The sequence below is a fragment of the Phyllopteryx taeniolatus genome, chromosome 3, assembly GCF_024500385.1.
Source record: "Phyllopteryx taeniolatus isolate TA_2022b chromosome 3, UOR_Ptae_1.2, whole genome shotgun sequence".
NCBI lineage: Eukaryota > Metazoa > Chordata > Actinopteri > Syngnathiformes > Syngnathidae > Phyllopteryx > Phyllopteryx taeniolatus.
Window position 1 is genome coordinate 29,708,979 of NC_084504.1, and position 25,112 is coordinate 29,734,090.

At 42.3% G+C, this 25,112-nt stretch overlaps 2 protein-coding genes across 3 annotated transcripts in view; both read left to right on the top strand.

Moving 5' to 3' along the window:
* Window positions 1–746: 746 nt before the first annotated feature.
* On the top strand, window positions 747–18,310 carry rasl10a (RAS-like, family 10, member A). Its single transcript, XM_061768427.1, has 3 exons — window positions 747–967; window positions 13,679–13,803; window positions 16,627–18,310. The coding sequence occupies exons 1-3, from the start codon at window positions 752–754 to the stop codon at window positions 16,895–16,897; spliced, it is 612 nt and encodes a 203-aa protein (XP_061624411.1). The 5' UTR covers window positions 747–751; the 3' UTR covers window positions 16,898–18,310.
* A 145-nt stretch (window positions 18,311–18,455) lies between these two features.
* osbp2b (oxysterol binding protein 2b) overlaps window positions 18,456–25,112 on the top strand; it is a 36,226-nt gene continuing 29,569 nt past the window's right edge. The window contains exons 1-2 of one of the 2 annotated variants that reach the window (XM_061768423.1): window positions 18,456–18,838; window positions 24,555–24,763. In XM_061768423.1, coding sequence (XP_061624407.1) covers window positions 18,678–18,838; window positions 24,555–24,763 — 370 coding nt within the window. In that variant the 5' untranslated portion in view covers window positions 18,456–18,677. The remainder of the gene's footprint in view (window positions 18,839–24,554; window positions 24,764–25,112) is intronic. The other variant, XM_061768424.1, reaches the window with a different exon arrangement.

Sequence of the window (25,112 nt, forward strand, 5' to 3'; positions counted from 1 at the left end):
GAATCCGTCTGTACATTCATTTAGAGGAAGTCTATTATGTGGCAGTGTGTGATTTTACCACACGTGGAGCGCGTCACGGCGCCGTGTGATGGAGGTGCGAGGAAGCGGTGCATCGTGGGGATGAAGAAGCGATGAAGACACCGAGGGCTCCTGCACGCGCGTCTCGGCCAAGGTCAGATTGGAGCCTGGCTGTGATCATGTCCATGTGGAGGGCACCTAGGTGGGCTCCCACGCAGGGGGTCTCTCCTTCAAGGAAAAAAAAAAAAAAAAAAAAAAAAGCAAAACAGTTTGCACTCCGTGTCTGGGGTATTATTATTTGTTTATATTATTATTTTTTTTCCACTTGTAACTTTTTGGATGATTTATTGTCGTATATCATGAATCTTTTTAAAATTATTTTTAAATATATATATATATTTAATGTATTTATTTTTAATCGGAATTATCGTTGTACAAGAGCGTTAGTCCAAATATCAAAAAGGACAGTGGAAGTTTGTGTTACACTGCATGTTTATAAATAACAATTTTTTTTTGGGGTGGGGGGGGGGGGGGGGGGGGCGGTATTATTTTTTTTGACTGGACTGTCTTCTCTTCCACTCCACAGGATGCCATTACAGAGAACACGTGACGTCTGCTGGGCGCGTGGATGACTTGTTCGACCCTCCAGCCTGGAGTTGTAACTTTGACCTCTGTGAGCGGGAACTCGAGCTTGACTTCCGGGTGTCCATGGTGTTGACCCCGGTCACCAGGAATGGTGGAGACGCTGAGTATCGCCGTCATCGGTGCTCCCGGAGTGGGCAAAACGTCTATAATCCGCCAGTTCATCTACAACGACTTCTCGGAGGTGTACACGCCGACCCGCTCCAGATATGTGTACCGACCCTCCGTCATCCTCAACGGGAGCATGTACGAGCTGAAGGTCCTGGACGTCCCGCCGATCTCTTCCTTCCCATCCAGCTCCAGTCAGGTAACACAAGCAGTACTTCTTCTCACAACTAATAATGAAGTAGGCTACAAATACTCCGTTACCTAAGTACATTTCTCAGCTAGGCTATCTGTACTTTTTTTGGGGGGGGGACACAACTTTTTACTTTTCGTTCCTACATTTGAGAAAAAAAAAAAAAAACATTTGAGTCAAAATGGGTTTAATAGTTTTCCAAAATCCACGACATAAAGATTTAAATAGCGTGAGATACAGTGAACACCTCCATATTTGCAGTTAGCGATTACAGATTTTTTTTGCGGGGGGGGGGGGGGGATCTATTAGTCCCGAAAAACAGTTATTTGCTGAAAAGCTCAAATATTCACTGTTTTTTGTGTGCAAGCCAAAGCAATAAAATTATTACTTTGGCACCATTTTGCTGGCTTTTGGTGCCTAGTGACTATGGACTCGATTTACAACTCACTGACGCATCTTAATTTTAAATGAAGTGCACCATGCCTAATTTCTGCCAGTCTTGAAAATAGAATGCCTGTATGTTGAAGTGAGTTGAGGGGTCTCATTGAGAGGACTTTGCTGCCATCTTGTGGCATCTTAGCATGATGGACCTATGTTGAAGTGAGTTGCAGAGTTTCATGTAGAAGAGTAGCACTTCCAACTTGTGGAATCTTAGGTTTTGCTATTTGACTCGGCCCCTATGCCCCGCGGAAAACGAGGTTTTCGCCGTAAAGTCAATTGGTGTTGAGGTTTTGAGATCTCTAGGACATGACCCAGAAAGTGTTAACTACAGTGGTGCAACAGATTCCTGGACGCGCGATATTCCCCATCCATGGCCTCATATAAGAGAATTTTTGGTTGTTGTCAGCTCCAAGAAGGATTCACAAACAGTGCGTTTCATTTTATAGCCAGCCTGAAAACCACCAGCTTCTGGCGTTGTAAAAATTTCTGTCTAATCTGAACAAACAATAAAGGTTAGATGTATTTTTGTAGTTGTTATCTATGTCTAATGTAGCATTTTTTTGTTTGTTAGTCAGCTCACAATGTTAGTAAATCTATGGGAAAACATAAAAGTCAAGGCAACACCACTTGCGACAGACTTTGAGGGTATCCTTCTTCAGATCACCGTACAATTTTTCAATTGGATGTAGGTCTGGGCTTTGACTGCTCCCTAGCTGGGCCATTCCAAAGCCTTCGTGTTGTTCTGGTGAAGACCTTCTTTTGTGTATTTGACCTGGTCTCAAGCCCCCGTTGTGCAGAAGAAAAGCAAGCCCAGAGAACGACGCTATGGTGTTCACATGCCGGGGTGCACTATTGTTTTTGCACTAGCGTTTTCACACAGAGCATCCAGGCCTGGATACATTTTGGCCAAAAATACAAAGTCATCATTTAAATTCTTTCTGATCAAATCAATGTAGAGCCTTTTAGCCAATATTCCGAAAGGTTCGACACTGCTCATTTTACAGGGATGTGCAGTCTGTACCCTGAGACATCGACTGCTCCTGTATTGCTATTTTTTTACAGTGGGAAAAAAAAGACACTTTCCTCATACTTAGATCAGTTCTGTTCACATTGGCAACCGCCAAGGACCACAACACTGATATTTATTTCTTTTAGCACGCTCAGATGTCCCCGGTGTAGTTGCTATGGAGACGCAACTGACTTAACACTTCACTTTGACGTTTTAAAGTGCCCCCAGTGAGGACAGAACGGTGCATTGTTATTTATTAACCACGCTGTCTTTTTTAACCTGCTTCTGCGTGACCTTGTATCCTTGCTGTGGCACAAATGCTGGATGATGGCGCATATGTCGGCAGAGCACTTGCTTTTCTAATCCCACATTTAAAAAATAGAACAGCCTGCCCTTTTTTGCCAGATGACCACAGGTCAAAATTTCATTATCGGCGGAGGTGAGGACGACAGGCTGACAGTTTCTTTACTGTAAAAATATAGGTTTCTACAGATGAAAAAGTAAATACAGTCATCTTATTGCTATATTTTTACTACATTAGGTCTGTGCAGGCGCCATGTTGAGAATGTACTTTACTTGTCTGCTTCACAGTCAAAAGAATCCACGAATACAGAATACTTTCAAGCTGCTAAAAAAAAATAAAATAGAGCCACCTCTTAGTATGATGCGGTTATAATGTACAACACTGCAACCTACCGGGACAACCAAAATAATATTGTTACGTTGACACTATCAACAAAAACAGAACTTTATTCCATTTTTTTTTTAAAATACAGCTCTTGTATTGGGTCTCATAAGATGCTTTGGTGTACCTGACTGAGGACAGTGCCTAAAAGGTCAAGCAAATTTGTAAAGTGAAGTTCCTTTTTTTCCCGTGAAGAAGTAGATCTGATTATATCATGAACCTGGTGACCAAAAAAGGTGCAAAAACACCTCAAGGTTGTCTGTGTTTAAGTGCCGGATGTGCACTCCAAACCATTTCAGCTGAAGGTGTGACTCATGTCCTCGAGAGAGTGGCTGTTTTCCAGAGCCAAATCTCCATGGTCGCCATATTTAGTTGCTTTGTAACACCTGATGACGGCGCGGCTATTTTCTCTTGTCGCTTTGGCATCGCAAATAAGTGGGCCTCCTGAACAGCAGATGTGGCTGTCCGCACCGTGAAGGTGTCGCCTAAAAGACAAAATGAGACACAGCAGCAGATGAAAGGTTTCTTGAACAGATTCAGAGCGGTCCAGAGCAATGGGACATTTCGCTCACACAGTTCACTTTTCTTGGATTTTCTGACATTTGAATTGAGTCCTCTGTCTTCATCTCAATCACAGTTTCGCCTAACTTTCTCCGCTCAAGATCCAATTTCCCAGGAACCAAATTTACTAAAATACATCATGTATTGCTGGAACATCTGCAATGTCTAGACAGTCAGAATTCCACCTGCATTCTAAACCTCGTAAGTTGGAGAATTCATAGGTCAAGGTACCACTGTCATGTCTTTTATTTTGAGAATTCACCACACAAAAAGAAATAATCTCTATCCTGTAACAACCAGTTAAATCCTCCTTGTGCAATATAATATCTTGTCTTAAAATCCCAACATAAGTCAACATAAACAACAAGCCTAAATCAATATCGCTAATGCGCTACATGGAGGACAAAGTAAGCCGATGGGAGTGTACCATTTTGGATTCTGGGGCAGGGGGAATATTTCCATTTTGACTCAAATGGTAAATCAACAATCTTATATGGATTTGCACCAAAAACAAACCAAAAAATTGAATGGGTTTTTGCTCTTGTGCCTGCCCTCCACATCGTTTCATGGAAATCCCTTTTTTTTTTTTTTTTTTTTTTTTTTGCGGGAGTAACAAAAGTCTGTTCTTGACTTCTGTCATTTTACACCGACAGTCGACGACCCAGTAAAAATGGAGCCGCCATCAGTTTGGGAAAAGGCAGATCTCAATGACGCTCAACCCCCCTTTGAGGAGACGAAAGGAGAGCTGGAATGAGACACGATGAGTGTGCCGCTGCTGGAGTGTGGGCTACGCTTTGAGTCACACGAGGAGGCTTTTAAGCACACAGATGTGTTGAATAATATCGAAGCAGCATTTCATCACAATGTGTGGCGGAGTGTTGTCTGTTGTCAGTCGCAGCCTCGGAAAGGTATCCACAGACAAAGAAAACCATTAGCTGAGTGCTGCCACAACATTTCTATGAGCAAGATTTATGTGTGGCCCTTGCTCAGCAGCTAACCTGCGAGGACTCCAGGCCTTTTTTTCCCCCCACTCCCCGTTTAATTGAGTTGTTTTGTCTATTCCAGTCATGTCCGGCTTGTACTAAAGGCTTCTCGCTTTGTGTGTTCACGTCCTCTGTTCATAATGAGCAGGCTGATGAGACACGGTGTGTTTTTGAATCACCGCCCTGCTCGATTTGGAGCGCTCCAGGCAAAGAAATTCAACTCTGGTTAGACCAGGTGAAATACTGTATATGGAGCTGAGTCCAGCATGTTTCATATTTTGACAATATTTTGACTGGAAGTAAATTTGCATTCGGTGAATGGGCATCCTTTATCTGGAAATGACCGATGAAAGACTATAAGATGTCGTGTTAAGAGTTATTTGAAATATTAAGTTTTCATGTTTATTACATTTTGGCAAAATTATTATTATTCATAGAATTTCTCATTGCATAAACATCCCATTTTTAAAACATATAGCTGATTAGAATACTCTAAAACAGGGGTCTTCAAATAAAAGTCACGTCTAGTTCAGGAAAATGTCTTCAAGATGGTCCGGAACGTCATAACATATAGCTTGCACTATATATATTTTTTTATAATTCAGAAGCATCTCAGTGTCTGATAGTGTAAACATAAAAACTGTTTGTGTGAGTCTTTTGAATTGCTATATTCTTTTTTTTTTATTGGGCTGATCAGCATTTTATGCTGATCGGCTTTAACGTCATAATTCGCCGATCCGCAAGAGACATTTAATCCGCGTCGCCATCGTGCACAGTATGTTTGAATCCAAAAGCTAGTTTATTTTTAGCCTTGTCCCGCATCTTTTGACGTAGTATTGGAAATATCTGACGGCCAATAAAGTTATTACAAAAAAAAATAAAAATACATGTCGGCGGTGTGGAAGACAACACGTCTGAGACAGACAACACATAATGCCTGGATCAGACTATAAGACAAATTTGTTCTTTCACGATTGTACTATGTCAGACTACTGGAATAAAATCATGTATTCCAATACCACTGCATCCCGTGTTTTAGGATCATTGGGCTTTATCTTGTCAACTCAAATGCGACCGGATACACTCGTTGCCGTGGCGGCGACAACAAGAGTTGAGCGTGCCGACTTTGTATTATAAGGACAAAATGGGGAAAAACGTGTGTTGGTGGTCACCGGTGCTCAGGACAGGAGAGGACGTTCGTTTAAGGCTTGCTTGAGGTATGTTCCCGTACTTTGAATACGATACGGCTCGCAAGCAGGCAACAAAATGTTATGTAGCCTAGCAAGCTAGTGGTACCACAAACTGTTGGACGTAAACATGCCGCCGTTCTGTCAAATCATGCGCTAAAGTTTCGGTGTAGGTGAAGTAATTTCATTAAAAATAACCTGATTTAATTACAGTAAGTTAGCACCCATTATTTCTGTCATGTAATGTTGGTTTGATCTGACTAGAGCAGTGATTTCCAACCTTTATGGAGCCAAGGGACATATTTTACAATGGACAAATCTCCCGGAACACCAACAAACAAAAATGTCACAAAAAGTGGATACATTAATTACTGTATGTACTTCCTGCCATCTAATAGAAGACCATTTATCATTTGTTCTGTCTGTCACTATGCCTCACTGGCATAAATAGATGAACAAAGATACATTATTTATTGTAAATATACTTTTTTGAGCAATTAAGTACACAAGTATATACAGTAAATGAACAGGTCATTTAAATAGACACATTGCTCCATCTTGTGATTGGATCGGTGATCGGTTATCGTTTTTTTTCAACTCGCTGATCGGCCCCAAAAAGCCTGATCATATAAAGCCTACTTACAGTCCTTTACTTTCTTGTGTCATTTCCAGATAGATGCCTATTCAAACAAATTCAAACCTATTCATAACACCTATTCAAACTTTGTTTCAGAGTATCAATTGTTTTGGACTGACATGCACCAACACAGCAGGTTCGAGGAAAAAAAAGTTGTAGGAATAAAAGCGCAACGGAGAAGGCAGGAGGAATTCAGTGCAGTCAATTAGAAAGGTTGCCTGAAGTTTAATGGACACTGTTGAAGGACGGCTGACCAAATAGCATCCTCTAATTTGTCATGAATAAGCTGCAGGGTTCGGTGAGTCAGCGTGCCTCCGTGCTTCTGAGCAGCTCCATGTTATATTTGGAAAAATGAACATTTCATTATGATTTTTTTTTTTCTTTAATCCAGTCTAATATTGGAAACAAATAAGATGTCCATCTTTCTACTTTAATGGTCATGTGGTGCAGCTGTCTACTGCTGATAATATTGAATGTTTGCCACAGTGCGTCAATGAGATGCGATAACAGCCTCACAGTTGGCTCATTAATTCCGTTTTATTTTGGACACAAGCGTCTGGACATTTTTCTTAGTTTCCTCTGTCCATGTTGTTAGCTTGGTATTACATAATGTTCTGCATTATGTAACTTAGAGCCTTCCAAATATGAAGCGCTCATCCCTGAAGGCTGTGTGTGTGTGTGTGTGTCTGTGTGTGCATTTGTGTGAGTACAAATGGTGTCTGGGGAGCTGTAAAGGCGCCATTAGGCCATTTTAGTCACAGGTGTCAAGATTAGTGCGGTTAAGTGTGGTGGCGGCACCCAAGTGCAGCAAACGCTAAAGTGGAGCTTTTTAAAAAAAAAAAAAAAAAAATAAATAATATTTTAGAAGAAGAAACCATGTATGACCATGGTAAAATAACGTTTTTTAAACATTGCATATAAACAGTATGTACAGTATATTTGCTAATTCAACCCTATGGGGGGCACAAGCCAGCGCAAACTGTAGGCCGGTCCGAAGCCTGGATAAATGCCGAGGGTTGCATCAGGAAGGGCATCCGGCTTAAAAAATATGAGTGTTCATCCGAAGAATTCCATACGGGGTCGGTGATGGCCCGGGTTGACAACGTCTGCCACCAGTGCCGTTAACCTAGAGGGCGCCAGTAGAAATTCAGCTACTGTGGGTCGAAGACGAAGGAGAGATGGAAAGCGGTTCTTAGGCAGAAAGAGAAGAGGAAAGCACAGAGCCTAGAACTGAATGTGGGGATTTTGAATGTTGGGACCATGACAGGAAAAGCTCGGGAGCTGGTTGACATGATGATTAGGAGAAAGGCTGATATAGTGTGCGTCCAGGAGAGCAAGTGGAAAGGCAGTAAGGCTAGAAGTTAAGGGGCATGGTTCAAATTATTTCACCATGGCGTAGATGGGAAGAGAAATGGAGTAGGGGTTATTTTAAAAGAAGAGTTAGCTAAGAATGTCTTGGAGGTGAAAAGAGTATTAGATGAAGTGATGAGGCTGAAACTTGAAATTGAGGGTGGTATGTATAATGTAATTAGTGGTTATGCCCGACAGGTAGGATGTGAGATGGGGAGGATGTGCAGCAGGTTAGGGTGATTAAGGATAGAGATTGAAACGTGTTGACTGGTGCCAGTAGTGTGCTGGTTTGAGGAGTTGATAAATGAGGAAAATGTGAGAGAAGATAGAGTAGAAGAAGCAAGTGTGGTGGACCAGTAAGTGCCAATGATTAGTAAGGGGGAAGTTAGAAATGCACGAAAGAGGATGAAAAATGGAAAGGCAGTTGGTCCTGATGACATACCTCTGGAATTATGGAAGCATCTAAGAGAAGTGGCTGTGGAGTTTTTGACCACCTTGTTCAACAGAATTCTAGCCGGTGAGAAGATGCCTGAGGAATGGAGGAAAAGTGTGCTGGTGCCCATTTTAAGAACAAGGGTGTTGTGCAGAACTGTGTGAATTATAGAGGAATAAAGTTGATGAGCCACACAAAGAAGTGATGGGAACGAGTAGTGGAGGCTAGACTCAGGACAGAAGTGAGTATTTGCGAGCAACAGTATGGTTTCATGCCTATAAAGAGTACCACAGATGCATTATTTTCCTTGAGGATGTTGATGGAAAAGTACAGAGAAGGTCAGAAGGAGCTACATTGTGTCTTTGTAGATCTTGAGAAAGCCTATGACAGGCTGAGAGGAACTGTGGTACTGCATGCGGAAGTCTGACGTGGTAGAGAATTAATACAGGACATGTATGAGGGCAGCAGAACAGTGCTGAAGTGTGCTGTAGGTGTGTCAGAGGAATTTAGTGTGGAGGTGGGACTGCATCAGGGATCAGCCCTGAGCCCCTTCCTGTTTGCAGTGGTGATGGCTAGGCTGACAGATGAGGTTAGACTGGAATCCCCGTGGACCATGATGTTCGCAGATGACATTGTGATATGCAGTGAAAGCACAGAGCAGGTGGAGGAAAAGTTACAAAGGTGGAGGCATGCACTGGAAAGGAGAGAAATGAAGATTAGCTGAAGTAAGACAGAATATATGTGCATGAATGAGAGAGGTGGAGGGAAAAGAGTGAGGCTACAGGGAGAAGAGATAGCGAGGGTGGAGGACTTTAAATACTTGGGGTCAACCGTCCAGAGCAATGGTGAGTGTGGTCAGGAAGTGAAGAAACAGGTTGGAACGGGTGGAAGAAGGTGTCAGGTGTCTTATGTGACAGAAGAGTCTCTGCTAGGATGAAGGGCAAAGTTTATAAAACAGTGGTGAGGCCAGCCATGATGTACGGATTAGAGACAGTGATGAGACAACAGAAAGCAGAGCTGGAGATGACGGAAATGAAGATGTTGAGGTTCGCTCTCGGAGTGCCCAGGTTGGATAGGATTAGAAATGAGCTCATCAGGTGGACAGCCAAGGTTAGATGTTTTGGAGACCAAGTTAGACAAAGCAGACTTGAATGGTTTGGACACATCCAGAGGAGAGAGAGAGTGAGTATATTGCTAGAAGGATGATGAGGATGGAGCTCCCAGGCAAGAGAGCTCAAGGAAGACCAAAGAGAAGCTTGTTAGATTTAGTGAGGGAAGACATGAGGAAAGTTGGTGTTAGAGAGGAGGTTGCAGGAGAGGCTTACATGAAGGACGACACGCTGTGGCGACCCCAAACGTAGTCGTACAGTATATTTGATGGGACTATCTCTCAGTAAAGCACAAAAGTGAAACAATATCCGTGGAGCACCATATTTTTTGACTCAGTATGTTCGTTTTTGTAAATGACAGGCTGTCCAAGTGGATTTGAACTATTCAGTGAAGCTGTCTTTATTAGCTCATTTTGACTGAGTTTCCCAAAAGTAGGCACACCATTTTCTCATTCTGTGCGCAAGTACAACTAATGAGCAATGGGCCACTGTCTCCACGTTATGTGAAACGCTGTGAATTTCTAGAAAGGGTTTGTCTCGGACAGATTAAAATATTCTTGGTAAGGTCACCGTTGAGTAATGGACGTTTTTATCCTCAGGGGACCAATAGATTTTAATTGCAAATCTGATTGTGTGACCTGTGGTTGACACTAATTACCCAAGACCCCTACCGCCACAGGTTACATGGATATGGCTCCATCACAATGATTCATTGTGGCTCCCTAAATTAGGAGACTTGGACAGCTTTATCGTTTGTCATTTGTCTGCAGTTGTCAGGGAAACGTGTTGTGTTTTGGCTCGTGAGGAGAGAAGGAGGAGATGCTCTTTTTCTTCCCAGAATACTGTCTCCAAACAGTAGCACCACACTTCACAGCCATGGTCCCACAAGCACACTGTGGCACAAATACTGTAAACGTGCCCACACATGCATTTTTAAAAATCCACTTGACTTCATCAGCAACGTGTGGCTGCCTCTTCCCCCACTCGTTTCTTACCTTTTGTGTCTTGCTCAGCTGTGGAGAAATCGTCTCGCTGCGCCCTGCCCCTCTTCCTCCCCATCCTCCTTCTCCCCCTCCCCCTCCCCCTTGTCCTCCACATTTAAAAACATGACTGGGACCTCAAGCAGGATATGAGATGAGAATACAAGATGCTATTTTTAGCTCAGCTGCAACTCAGGTCACTGCGCACCTGACGATTGTCAAATGAGAGTGAGCTGTGTTGACATCCTGTTATTAAATTACTTGCGTCCCATTAGTCTGACAACTGCAGAATATATATATTATATATAAAATGTTATACATATATATATATACATATACATGTTTGAGCAGCCTCATTATCTCTGCAGATGTGCGCGTTGTCTCACACTCCGCAAGCCGCCCTGACTCCAATGTGTTTGCATTTCCATCGTTGCAAGTAACACCAATCTTCGTCCTGGCGCACCTCCGCCATGCGCACAAATGTTCCTGTACAAGCTGGAAGCCACATTTTCAACATTTGTAATAGGATTCTCAGCATTACAGTTTTGGGTTACACGGAGCTGTGGGATGGAGTACTGTAATATAATTACCACAGGGGAGAACTGTATGGCGAATTAGAGCAATCATTGCTTCAAAGGGAGGGGTCCAATGCTAATCAGAAGCATGAAGTGAAAATATGGATCATAATCACCACCTTGATGATACGTGGTTTTTCAAAGTGCTGTGGGTTACAGGTGCATCAGAAACAACAAAACCTCAATACAAAATAATGGACTAAACAAAAATCCGTTCATGCACCTTCAAACTACAGTACTCTCTCTCTCTCTCTCTCTCTCTCTCTCAAACTCTCTCTTTCTCTCACTGTTTGAGATGCTTTTTAATTCCATCTCCTCTTCCAATGCAAATCTTCTAAATCACATTCATTGTACTGTCGCACAGTTGTAATAAAATGTTAACCATCAGACACATGCACTTAGATCAACTATTATTTTTTTCTTCTGGAAATGTCACACTTGTTGCTTGGCAGAGTTCATAAGGCTAATTTTGCCTTCTAAGGCATGCAGCGGACCCCAAGCTTTGTTTCGCCACTGACCACTTTCACGTAAACCAATGTTTTGATGGAGAGGAATAGAAACAAATCAAAATATTTCTACAAAATTATAGAAATTAAAACTCACCATTTTGCTCAATGTAGTTGTAATCAGTTGGAGCCCTTTGCTTGTTTCTATTCAGCAAGTCGTGCCATCTTGGTGTAAAAGGAGACAATGACACCTGAAGCGTGTTACGGTGCTTATGTCCATTCTACTTCATAATTTCGTTTTGGTCAAAGTTTTCATTGAAAATCTTCTTTCCTAAAATAGGATATGGAACATTTGTCATAATTTGGTCTTTTCCCATTTCTATGGAAGCTCCCCAAAGCCTTTTTTAAACTCATTTTTGCTAGTTTGTGGGTTTACTTTTTTACTACCGTATAACATGACCAAGACGAGCGGTTTTACATGAGTTCAGAGACACTGCTGGATGCACATGGTTTTCAAAATAAAACTTTAAGACTTTGATGACCAAAAACATAATTTTCTTCCTTTCAATGATTACGAACTATGTTTTATCACACGAACAATTGAGATCAAGACATCAAAATCTATACTGGTAGTTGGCAGTTAGCCTAATTTTGTCTTCTGCGGTATATAATCCAAAATATTAAGCAATTCAAATGTGATTACTGGATCAGTGCAAGGGAGTATTTAGGGCCTTAGTGCGAAGAAAAAAACCTCAAGAGGAAGAAGTGATGATGATATGAGGATATATGTGTGAGAGCAATGAATAAAGAAACAAAGCGTAAACAATAAGTACTACGTTTATTTTTTTTTAACACGTGCATGTCAAAATTCCCACACAAATGGAAACCCAACAGTCCAGATGCCTGTCTTGTATGTTTCAGCAAGATTGCTAAAATATGACGACCTTACTTGTTACTCGTTTGTGGAGGTGATGGCACACAAGCTGTACAATAATGCAATTAGTAATTGCTGTCACCAAAATAGATTAATAACTCCTAAAGAAATACAGTGTGATGATCCTCCGCAGTTTTCTCCAGGCTAGCATGGCAACAGGAGACGAGACAAAATCTTTTTAGCAGTTACATCTTTAATTCAAATAGGTCTTGACACTTTTCAGATTTAATATTTTGCTCTGTGCCATTGAGTGGTAAAATTTCAAGTAGAAGGTGCCAGACGGATTTTATGATAGTTTCCAGCTCTAAAAAAACACCCCTTCATTTAGTTCACAAGTTGATCCGAGGTTATCTTTCCCATCTTCTCAAACATTATCTCAAGGCTGAGTTTCTTCTCTCATTTCCCCCTCGAATGCAAGCCTTGACATCACAGCCCTCGAAAGTCCTCTCTTCCCATCTCCATCCTGTAGCAGGAATAATATACTGAAATTCAATGGGCGCTGTTGTGGCGGCTTGGAAGGAGTGGGTTGGTGACAGATCACGGCAACGCTATGAATATACTGTAATTGTTGTTTTCTAATTTGAAACCAAACATACTTTGCAACTTATAATGTCAAACAGAAATGTTCAACAGTAATGCAGTTGTTCTGCTTCATGTTTTCTTCTTTCTGTGCTGCCGCTCTCCTTCCTCATTCGTAGCTAAGATACAGTACTTACCAGCAGACGCTTGCCATGCTTTATGACTTCGCCGTGGGTCGACCACCTTTCCAAACCGTCTCTTACGCTTCACCGACCCTGAGCCAAAGTGATTTGGAGTCAAAAATGAAGCACATGCTGTTCAGTTTCTCTCTATTATTACTGTGTATTCCATTGTATGCTGTTGTAGTTAGTTATGTATTCTATGTATCACATAGACCCCCACAAACACTATAGCTACTTCCATTATTTTGCAGCACAAGGCATTCTTATGAGAATTTCGAAGCATATAGCATACAAATACAACAGAAGCAACGTGAAACTGTGTGGACTATTTTTCAGCAGGATGAAAGCCACTGTGGTTGTGCCAACGAGTAAAATATTTCTGCTAAAAGGTCTACCTGCTGAACTTTAGCATTCTTGCATTATACCTTTGAATTGCATTGAAGGAAGATATGTTTTTATGAACCATTGTATGCTGTACAATCACAAAATGCCATACTGTACATTACTTTTTATTTGAACTATCTTTACACTCAACGCCTCAACTCAAGTTATCAGCATTGTTTGTGTTCAAATGTTTTTAAAAATGTAAACCATGCAATTGTGTTGAATTGGGAAGGTTTTATTTTGCGTGTTTGTAGCGCATCTTGATCCGGATAATTACGCATTATTTATGTATGTGTGTCCTCCAGGAGTGGCTGGATTTGCGTTGCAGAGGCGTTCGCAATGCCAACGCTTACATCCTGGTGTACGACATCTGCTGCGTGGAGAGTTTTGAATATGTGAAGATGATCAGGCAGCAGATAGTAGAACACCGGTATGGTCAGCACCACACTTCATCTGGCAAGCAACTTATTATCTATCACGCTTGATTTGCGATGACATCTCAGAAAACGTCCAATTTTACAGGCCAGACCCCAAAGTATACAATAAACACTTTTGTGACAGCGTGACCGTGATATATAGGCGGTAATAAATCTTTTAATTCCGCACACTCCTCCAGCATCCTAACAGTTTAGTAATGACATTTGATTTGCACGTTGCCACATGCGGGAGACCTCAAATGTGACTGGAGTGTCGAAGATGACTTTTTAAGCATATTTCTATTGGTAATAGACGCCAGATGCGGCAAATTGATACTGTAAGATGGAGATAACGCTTGCAAAGTACACACATTTTGAAAGGTCTAATGGCTAGCTTCATTTGTTTTGAATGGGGTTTCATGACTGCACTGCCCCCACACAGCCGATTGACCCACCTTGGGTCTTGCGCGTTAGTGTGAAGGTTTATGCTCCGTGTCGTAATAGCTCTCTAAACCAAAGATGGAAAAAAAAGACTTGCATGAGGAATGGATGCAGGAAAAAAGTGTAATCATGCATTGCATTAAGATCTGAAGCATGGCTGGTAGGGGGGATTAGTTATTTCTAATAAAAATATTTATTTGGGCAGAATGCACATTCTCCAGACATCAGTTAAATTTGTTTTTATTATTTTTATAACATTTGCCTTTGTTTAGCCCACTGGCATGAAGCAATATTGTCACATGCTCGGTACATCTTGTTCCTCTTGCAGATATTTGTATACAGCCTGGAAAACGGAGAAAAGTGGTGTGATTACTGCAGTGTGTTTTTCAAGTCTTATAAAATTTCATCTCAGGGCTGTAAAATCATTCTGTTCAAGTCTCTCAGTGGGTATTCCTGCGTATTCTGTGTGTTGAGCTATCGCGCCATCTGTCCTGTCAGATGTGCTAATATGCCAGTCTTTGTCATAAAATGAGGTAGACTGTAACAAAGAGCAGGCCTTATTAATCCTTAAAAGAGGCACAGATCATTTGTTTGAACTACAGCGGTCATTGGGCGGGCCTTCATGCACCGTAATGTAACTAATAAAATATTGGACAGGATCTTATTTCACTTGTTTTCATGAAAAATGATCAGGTCTCCCTACCCTTCTCATATTGCCTACTAAAAAACAGAAAATTAAAATGAGCAATGTCGTGTGAATGCTGAAAGTTGCTGTGCCAAAGGAAGAAATTATACGAGTTCAATTCATTCCGTGACCATTAGAGCTTGGACTCGCCGTCTAAATCCCCAATTGCTATTCGCATTGACAGTAACGGATGACTAGCGAATCACAATCCAATTGTTTCTCCTTGTACTATTCAGAATCCGTGAATATCTGGATAATCCGACTCAATCCTTGGCCCATCCCACAGGTGGTGAGCCAATGAGGGAGGGGGAACCCATTGTCCCTTTAAAAATCTTGCAAAAAATACTAATAGTAATATGAACACCTAATAAGTAAAGAAATATTGTGGAATACAGTGGAACCTCGATAGAACGGACTAATAGGGGCAGGGGGTTGTCCGATACAGCCGATTGTCTGTTACATTGAAGTACTTTTTTTTTAGGCCATATGCACCCATATTACTGTGCAGTACAAATTCTTGTTTTGTAGTTTTTTTTGTGGCCTAAAACACCCAGTACCGTACGAAGTTATTGTAAAAAAAAAAAAAAAAAAAAAAAACAAACAAAGAAAAAAAAAAGAAATCTAAAAAATGAAAATGTTTGAAAGTTTCAGATTTTATCCAAACTTACCACGCCGGTGTGCTTGGTCATGGTGACATTGTTGACGTAAAGTACTCATCATTGGCGAGTCGCTTTCATCAACTGCGAGGAATTAAATGTGCATCCTAGTTCCAAATCTGTTGGTAAAGGCGAACGGCTTGACCAAAAAAAAACTGTTACTGTACCAAAAATACTATGTTCCAGACTCCAGAGACTTTTTTTTTTTCCAGCGTTAACACTGCCGCCATGATGATCTCTGTCTCTGTGCTGTGAGTCTATGTACAAGAGACAATAGATGTAGCCATCATGAAAGAGCCGCCACGTCAATGCCTCACATTCAACATGGCTGCCACGTAGGCACAGGAGGCACGTCTTTTGGAAATTGATTTTTCATTTTTTAAATTTTATAAAAAAATATATATTTTTTTTTAAATATATCTGTCACCCAGAAATACGTCAGTCCCATTTTCTGCCTGCATTGCGTCTCAGCGCCAGTAATAAAAGTGGCCAATTCTGGAACTAACAGACTTTTTCAACAGCAGTTTAGGTGACACATGGAAACTATTTTTGGACACATTGTTCAGTCCCGACGGTCCGTTTTATCCGATATCTGTTATATCGGGGTCTGTTTTATCGAGGTTCCACTGTAGATGCACTTTACTTTATCAATACAGTATAATATTGTATTGTATAATATTTGCAATTTCACACCACACCAATAAAAAATATTTTTTTGTTACATAACTGTATTTTCCATGGTACTAGCTCGATCCAGGAAAGGACTGCGATTGACGATCAACTGGGGATGTTTATAATAACACCCTACGACGGTGCTTTACAAACACACATCCCCCCTCACTAATTTATGCCAACCACTCACTTGCCATTTCTTTTCACACTCCATATTGCTTGCAAGCAGTATCGCACAGTGTGCCCACCCCCCAGAGCCCATGAGCTCTAATCCTCCAATCCGCCCCTTCACACCTCAGAAGAAAGGCAGGCAAAGCTGCAAATAGCTCAGCTTACACCCACCCAGCACCCACATGCTAAGGCGTCCGTGTCAACCTTTGCAGGGAAGGCAGCAGCAGCGAGGTGCCCATTCTGGTGGTGGGCAACAAGAGAGACCTGCAGCGGCAGCGCTTCATGCCTCGCAGGGCCGTGTCAGTTCTGGTCAAGAAGACGTGGAAGTGCGGCTACGTGGAATGCTCGGCCAAGTTCAACTGGCACGTGGTCCTGCTCTTCAAGGAGCTGCTGGGCATCGCCGTGGCGCGGGGGCTGCGCCAGAATCACACCGCCATCCGCCTGCAAGGGGCGCTGCAGAGGAACCGCTGCACCATCATGTGACCCTCTCACCTCAGCAGGGGAGCAAAGGACTTCTTGATCTAAATGGCTGGAAACTAAATACCCTGTGGCCTCCTGCTTTACTGAGCTGATTTTTCATAATGAGAGTTATTAGAAGCTGCCCTTATACGATTCCATTCATGGGCCATCCAACCGCTTCCGAGTCTCATGCTGCTGTTCACTTTCACTGCACAGACGTAAGGGAGGAGTCAATGTAAGACACAACAGGCCTTGTATTGCATAGGCACTCAGATGTCTGACTCCTTACTTTTCTTAGTGAGGGTTTCCTTGCAGCCTGACTGGAACGAAGCTATTTTTGTGAGACTCAAAAGAGAGAGGAAGCAATATTGGTTGTCTTCCTTTTGAATTTGTCCTATTTAGTGAGGGGTTGGGAGGTGACAAGTGAACAGAAAAGATATTTGGGGAGATCTTTTGAAAGACATAGATTAGTATGTTTCTGGATTCCGTAAAGTAGCGTACATTGTGCGGATTAAATGACACGTTTTTCTCTCCTGTCCATACTGCACTTACGATGATGTTTGTTTAGGTGAAAGGTGATGTATAGTTGTCATGCAGCGGAAAATGCTGCAGTCCCTTATCGTGATGTACTGTAGGACCCCCGCACGCCACCCCTTTTCATCACACACCCTACTCAGTGGCTGATTCTGCTGAATACATTAACGCAAGGGAATGAGGGACCTGCAGGAGGTTGCAGAGCCTTAAACAGGCACTGCATGCAGGTTTTGTTTTGTGTGTGTGCGCCTGCGTGTGAGGGAAGAGAAAGTGGCTTAGGAAGGAGCAATAAAAGTCCACTTGACTGACGGAGACCTCGTACTGTATTTAAAAGCAGTCAAGTTAAACCCATCCACTCTCAAACAATGCTGCAGCAATGCTCCAAAACATCAACCAAGCACCCCACAAGTGTGTTCCAGATACACAAAGAACGGAATTAAAGCTTTCCTACCAGGATCTTAACAGTAAATGGCAATTATGAGAGGTTTACAGTTTGTGAATATGGCTGCACTAAACATTAGAAGACTTGTTGTACCTAAGGGGATTTCGAGAGTCATTGACTTGCATGCTATTGTTGGCACAAGATCCAACAGGTCGGGTTTTAATTGCACTGATGTGAAAATGTGATATTGTGTTGGATTTTTTTTGTAACACATCTGTTGTCTGACTGTGTTGTGAGCTGCAGAGTGGAGTGATTGTTTTACACTGGCACGTGGGAGCACAAGCTCATGATGTAGTGATGACCCTTCTGTCAGGGTAATATGCTGTTTTCCTAGTTTTTGGTTTTCTATTTAAGATTTAACAAACATGTAGCAGCAACTGCGTGTAGCATGACTTCTTATCAGATTGTCTGTGTGTTTCCAAATAAAAAGGGCTACTTTTTTTTTTTTTTTTTTTAAACAATCTTGTATTTGTTTTATTATGCTAGTAGTATTGTGATGTTTTTACATGATGAATTAAATAATTTGGAAACAGCAAGGTGCAACCTTTCAGTGCTTTGCATGTGGCAACATTTTGTCAATACTGCCATCTAGTGTACAGTATATACTTTGACCGTTTTGCTGAGGACGACGACGGTTCCATCAGGTAGTGATTATGCACTCCGGCGTCATGTGAAAAGGAGGGCACACGTCTCTTTCTGCTCTGCCCTGCTCCGCTCCGACCCTCCTCCGCCTCGACCTTTCGTCACCGCGGACTTGCACGCTCGCTATCCAGGCGGTGGTGGTGTCGTCCCTGTCGCCGGCTAAACCTGCGTGCGGCTGAGCGGAGGATGAGCGAGCAAGGGAAGGGCTCGGCATCCGCTTCCACCGCGGCCCCGCCAGCAGCGGGCTCGGATACTTACAAAGGTTGGCTTTTTAAATGGACCAACTACCTGAAAGGGTACCAGCGGCGATGGTTCGTCCTGAGCAACGGCCTGCTGTCGTATTACAGGTAAAAACACACGGACAAAACAGTCAACAGGCTTGGTGCGAAGAACTAATCATATTAGCGTGAGGCGGGGGTGCATCACCACAGCTGGATGCCACCGCGGCTGGATGGCTAGCAGGCTAACTGGCGCTGCCCGTCAGGCGGCCAGCTGACAACAACAACAACAACAACGTGGTCGTTTTGTCTGAAGTGACAGCTGGTTTTGCAGTGGCGACAACATTAGCGCTTCCCCGACTATGTTATGTGTCACAAATGTGACCATTTGTGCTAACGATTTCTGCTAGCTCGCCAAGCTAGCTAGTTTCATTCGTCATGAGAGTCAAGTTGCATTTTACGCATTTGTCAACATATGGTCACCTGTTTATTTTTATGGCCCTTTTAATCGCTAGTTAGTCTTTCTTGCAATAAAACGATATGTTATTGTGCCCAACACCTGTGGCTCAGGTGTGTCTTGCAGGGGCATACGAGCCACAGGCGTGGGCAGATGAAAACAAAGGAAACAATAAAAACAATACAGTATTGCTGTGAGACAACAGGTATCGCGTGAGAACTTGTTTCCCCATTTCATTTTTGCAAAATGACGATTCATTTACAACAAATAACGTATCTTTGTTTATCTAACAGTATGCCAGTGCCATATAGTGTCAGGAAGAACAATTTAATCCTCTTCTACTCGATGGCAAAAGGTCAATTAACATGCGTTTCCACCTGTTGCCATTCATACAACAGAATCATAGGTTTTATATTCAATTAAACAGGCCAATATTTCAAGTTGAGTAACTAAATTTGCTAGTTTCTGCATCCCCCCCCAAGCTGTGTCAGTCCTCATTTGACAAGCTGAAGTTTATTTTGCCCACATCTTTCTGCCGGTCGATGAACTGGGATCCCATGGTGGCAGGTGACACCACTTGGCCACGGCTCGCCCATTGCCGTTTGTAACCTTTGTTTTTAGTATTGTATGGCAGACTGGCTCAAATGCTCTCTGTCCACAGGCTGTAGGTTTCCCACCCATTTTACCTCATCTTTAGCATTCCTCTAATTCTGCTGGTGGGAGCAAGGTCCATGAGAAGAACAGTCCAGCCAGTGCTATTGTATCAGCACACTTTCTCAAGAAGCCTTGTTGTCTGCTGTCATCAGGTCCGTTTTATTTGACACAGAGATGGTGAAAGCAGAGCCGCCTGTTGCCACTGGCCTCTATTAATAGTCCATTATGTTGTAAGGCCAATCCCAGCGCGACATCTGAGCACAGACAGTTTGTTGTCGCATCCTTTGCCCACTTTGTGTCCGACCTGAGGGCTTTTTTTTTCCCCCTACTGTTACGACAAAAATATGTCAGACCTGACATATTAAGTGTAAACCTTTATCTGCATGTTAAGGGATGACATGTTTGTTTCCTGTCGTATTGTAATTCAGTCAACATAGATTAAGAATATGACTTTTTTTTTTGTAATTTCCACATATAATAATTATTAAACTGGTGACGGTGAGGGGAATTAAGATACTGAAATTATTAGCTCTTTGACACTGGCAGTCAAAACGGAGGGTTGTTGTCTTCGGAGGTGCAGAATTTTTGATGTAGCTCATTTGGACAGCATGTATAGCACTTGTAGAAAAACTGCACAAGTGAGGGGATGAAACAAAAGGTGAGATACTTGACAAACAGTGTGATAAGATGCACTCTTTTTACTTTTTTTTTTTTTTAAAAGCTCAGATTTCGCTTGACATAAATGAGTTGTGGTGGCGGACAGTACTCGTGGCAAGTAGAGCTCCAGCCGATGATCTGAGAGAGCTCTTTAATTCTAAAGGCCTGTCGTTGCGAAAGCAAAAATGTTTCACTCCTTAACCTGTCACTGAGAAGGCAAAGCGCATCGACAGATCAGCGTAATCAAAGCCTCAACTGCCACACTCAGCACCTGCCTATGTTAAATTGTAATGACTTTTATTGAGATGCACCATTTCCATTTTCTTTTTTGCCTTTTCACCCAGGCTGCCTTATTGCACAGTTCTTAACTAGATTATTTCAATTCTTCATTCCATTTTCAATTGCCTAATTTGCTTTCCCTTCTAGTTTTAATGCTCTCTGCTCTTCTTTCACCTCTCTTAAATGAGATCTGTCTGGCTGCTTTAGAGAAGATTACACAGCATTAAATGGCTAAATGCTGCTTGATCTGCCATATCGGTGAATCTGCTCTGGTCTTTCATGGAAGAGCAGGCCTGTCACACTTCCCTCTCAACCACAGGAAAGAAGCACTGTGAAGTCAACTTTTCACCAGTTCAGCTCACCACAGTAGTTTGGAACAGAAAGATCTGGTGCGTTTCCACAGAAGAGAGCGTAGGCAGCGTGGCGACTGGTGCTTGGGATTTGTCAATAGCATTACATTGTTCCAAAGAGACAATGAATTCAAATGAGGGTGGATCTCATTTCTCTATCTCTTCAATGTTCCTAGCTCCTATGCCACAATTTTAAGGAACAATTTCAATTGTCTTAAATGGGTATTGCGCATCGAGAAGGTTCTGCGGAGAAGCTACACTATAATCGAGGAACCACTGACGTTTCCTTTGTGGAAGTCTTTTACCTCCTTGACAAACTTGTACGAAAATGGGCGTGTGCAGTGCAATTTTACACCACTTGATGGAAAAATTGTATATATTATCGGATAAAAACACATTGTTGCTGTAACTGCATTAAGGTGACAGCACCCTTGTTCACTGGAAACGAGCAGTTTGGAAAGGTGCTGCAATGCAGATTCCACAAGGCACAAACCCCCACACCGTGAGACACTGACCACATCTTGACAACAAACAAGTCCTTAAAAGGTCATGGAATGTGATACATCCTGCTCAAGCTTTAATAAAAAGGGCACAGGGGAGGCAGACGTTCAGAAGATTCCAGATCGCTGAGAGAGCGACTGCTTCTCCTTTTGCCACAAAAGATAAGTACTGGCTCAGGTTGTGTTTGGTGTGTCTCCTGTCTCTTCTTCTGTCAGAAATTTTGATTGATCTGATCTGATATTGGATCTGATTAGATTGTGCAGGTGTACCAAAATGTTCTCATTGGATGTACATGTTCTGTAGAAGAAGAAGACATTTTCCCCACACGTACACTCACTATAAGGTGATGATGACTCAGGGCTGAGTTAGGGCGTTGTGGCTAAGCAAGCGGCTACCGGTTCTCAAGCAGCAAAGAGTCGGACGAGATAAGAGATCCCTCCATGAAGACGTACATTTTCACTTGTGGAGTCAGCACATCTTCAGCCTCCATGTCATGCCAACTTTGCCGAACATTCTAATATGTGCCGGTTGTCAGAAGCTAATGTGGGTAGCACTGTTAGGTAATACTAATCTGCGCTCAGACTGCAGCGCTGCTTACCGTTTCTTTGACATGATAGTGCTTGCCCGGCGGCGAGATTCTGGCCAGCTGTATGTGGAGATGATTTTGTAAATAAGCCCCACCCTTATGCCGCAGTGGGGTGAAATTCAGACTGACTAGCTCAGAGATGCATTTTTTGGGAATTGGCAGCTAACAAAAGCTTTACTCACTGGCTTAATTTCAACCTTGACGGGTGGGAAGGTACCACCGAGACCCAACTATTTGTACAAGAGCAATTAAAAAAGTAAATTTTCCATTCATCCTGCATGTCCGCTTGAAGGCTGATTTGACTGCTACCTGGTTGCTAAAGATTATCTCTAGATCTCCAAAGGCTAAATTTAATGTTTCATGTGAGGTACAATTGACTGAAGAGCGGTGGGATGGCCACCCCTGCTTTGCAAATCCAAGCGTTGGGTGCATGAAAGCGAGTGAGGCAACCTTGGCCACGTCTCGACGGCCGAACCCGACCTGAACCGTGATCATTATCCTTACTGCTGACTGGCACAAGGCATGTGGCTAGTCTAACATATTTCGTGTTGTTTTTGTTGGTCTTGGCGTCAGGCATACGAAGATAGACCAAGAGCGTTTATGTGTGAAGGTGATAAGTTCAAGAAAGAGTCTTGCCTATCTAATTGTTTCAGCGCTTGTCCTTTTTGAATTGATTTGCTCTGACGTTCCTATCTTCTGTTCCCTTTGTCCTCATCAGCATTTCTCTGCTACTCTCCCACTGAGTTGTGTGATACAACATTGTAAGCCACAACAAAGTTATCTAAATACTCCAGCTGGGTGTTGTGACATTTCCTCGTCGTCCTGTCCCTGTATGCACCGTGTCAGCACGGACAACCTGCCCTGAGCTTCTTCCCCTGTTCCCCCGTGCGCCACAATGCTCCTGTGATTTAGTGTTCACGTATGCAATTCTATGAATCCACGGGCTTTGCATGGCCTCAGTTCCCCACTGTGTCGTTCTGGATCTGCACATATTCATCCAGCTTGTTGACCTATTTAGCACAAGCACTGTGCATCTTGAGCTGGAGGAAGAAAACTTGGCTGTTGACTTCTTCTCGTGGCCCCTCATGTGGCCCTGTCTGCACAGCTGAATGTGTTGCTTGTTGTGGATTAAGACCGGCGAGTAAAAGCTGCGCGAGGGGAGTCAGCGGCAACTCCTACAGACCATAATGAGGCGGGAGCCACCTTGTCAGCGTCAACTGTGACTGGAGTTGTTGTCGAGCTTAGTGCTTCAAGAGGCAGCTGCTGGTGGCAGTGAGGCCTCACTTTGGAATTACTGAATGGGTGTTAGCACCCACAGATGAATCACATGACCGGATGCTCCTAAATGGCTTTTTTTTTAAAATTTATTATTTTGTTTTTTTTATAAATATCGATGGGTGATCATATCGAAGCATTGTTTGAAATGATAATCTAAACTAGATGAAAATAGTTTGTGTTATATTTACAGTTTAAACCAGGGGTGTCAATCTTACTCTAGTTCATTTGCTACATACATCATTGATGTCAAAGGGGCCGGACAACAAAAATCATACCATATTTAATATAATAATAAATGACCCTGTTTTTCCCTTTTGTTATAATGCAAAACAAAGCAAGTACATTAAGAAAATCTTTAGATGTAATGACTTATTTTTAATCCTTTTACAAAATAACCTCAGATTTCTTGAGAAAATGTTGCTTTAGTTTGTCATCAACATGTGCAAAATAACTGACCACAGTGATTTTATTTTAAGGCACAAAAAAATTAACGTTACAGGTATTTGGAACGGAAAAATGTAGTATTGCACTTTATAATTCAATCAATTTAAGAAAATTAGAAATTATTATCACTCCATTTTCTACAGGAGCATAATTCTCAAAATGATCCTTAGCGCCCAGCACCACAATGTCTTATGTATTTTTTCACTTTCAAATTCATCTTTTGGGCCGGATTGAACCCCCTAGTGGGCTGGTTTTGGGCTGCGGGCCGTATGTTTGAAACCACTGTTGGAAACAATTTATATAGGCTATTTTCAGGGGTTGAGGAGGAGGTGTCAATTACTTGCAGTTATTTGCTTTTTTCCAGCAAAACCCTCCACCCCAAAAAAAACCTCTACTTCCATTGCTGTTTTGCTTTTGATTCCCTCTTTTGTTTAAAAATATAAAAATAAAAAATCACCATTCACATAGTGTTTGTCTTTGTTCACACAGTTTTTCTTTGTTGTTGTTTTTTTGTTTTTCTCCACATCAGAGGAGACAATGCAACTGTTTTCTGACGCGTCCACGGCCTGCTAAACAGCGGAGCGTGCACAAAATATTTCTTGTCTCAACTTGACACTCCATACATGTTTTCTGTTGCAGGACACAGGCGGAGATGGCGCACACATGTCGCGGGACAATCAATCTGGCCACTGCTCACATCGACACGGAGGATGCCTGCAATATTGTCCTGAGCAGTGGTGGCCGCACATACCACCTGAAAGCTAGTACCGAAGTGGAGCGGCAGCGATGGATCACAGCCCTCGAGTTGGCCAAAGCTAAAGCGATTCGCATGATGAACGACCAATCTGGTAAGTAAGACCAGGAAGCTAATTATTTGGAGAAAGCGGAGCATTGGTGATAATTTCAATAAATCATTACAACATCGGGTTAATTTTGAGTGCAACTGCAGCAATCAGTGTATATATTTTTTTAGTGTTATTTATCATTACGTGTTTGTATTTATATATACTTTGATAGAGATAATAGACTTTTGTCTAGATGCTGGTCTCATTTGTGCCCTGATATTTGAAATTCCGCCGAGGTAATGTTTCCATTCACGCCCTTTCTTTGACACCGTTGGAATTCCTGCTTGTGCCAGGAGAGGGCAGCCAAGTATCCTGTCTCCTTTTGGGAAAACAAAGCAGAGGACAAGGCAGC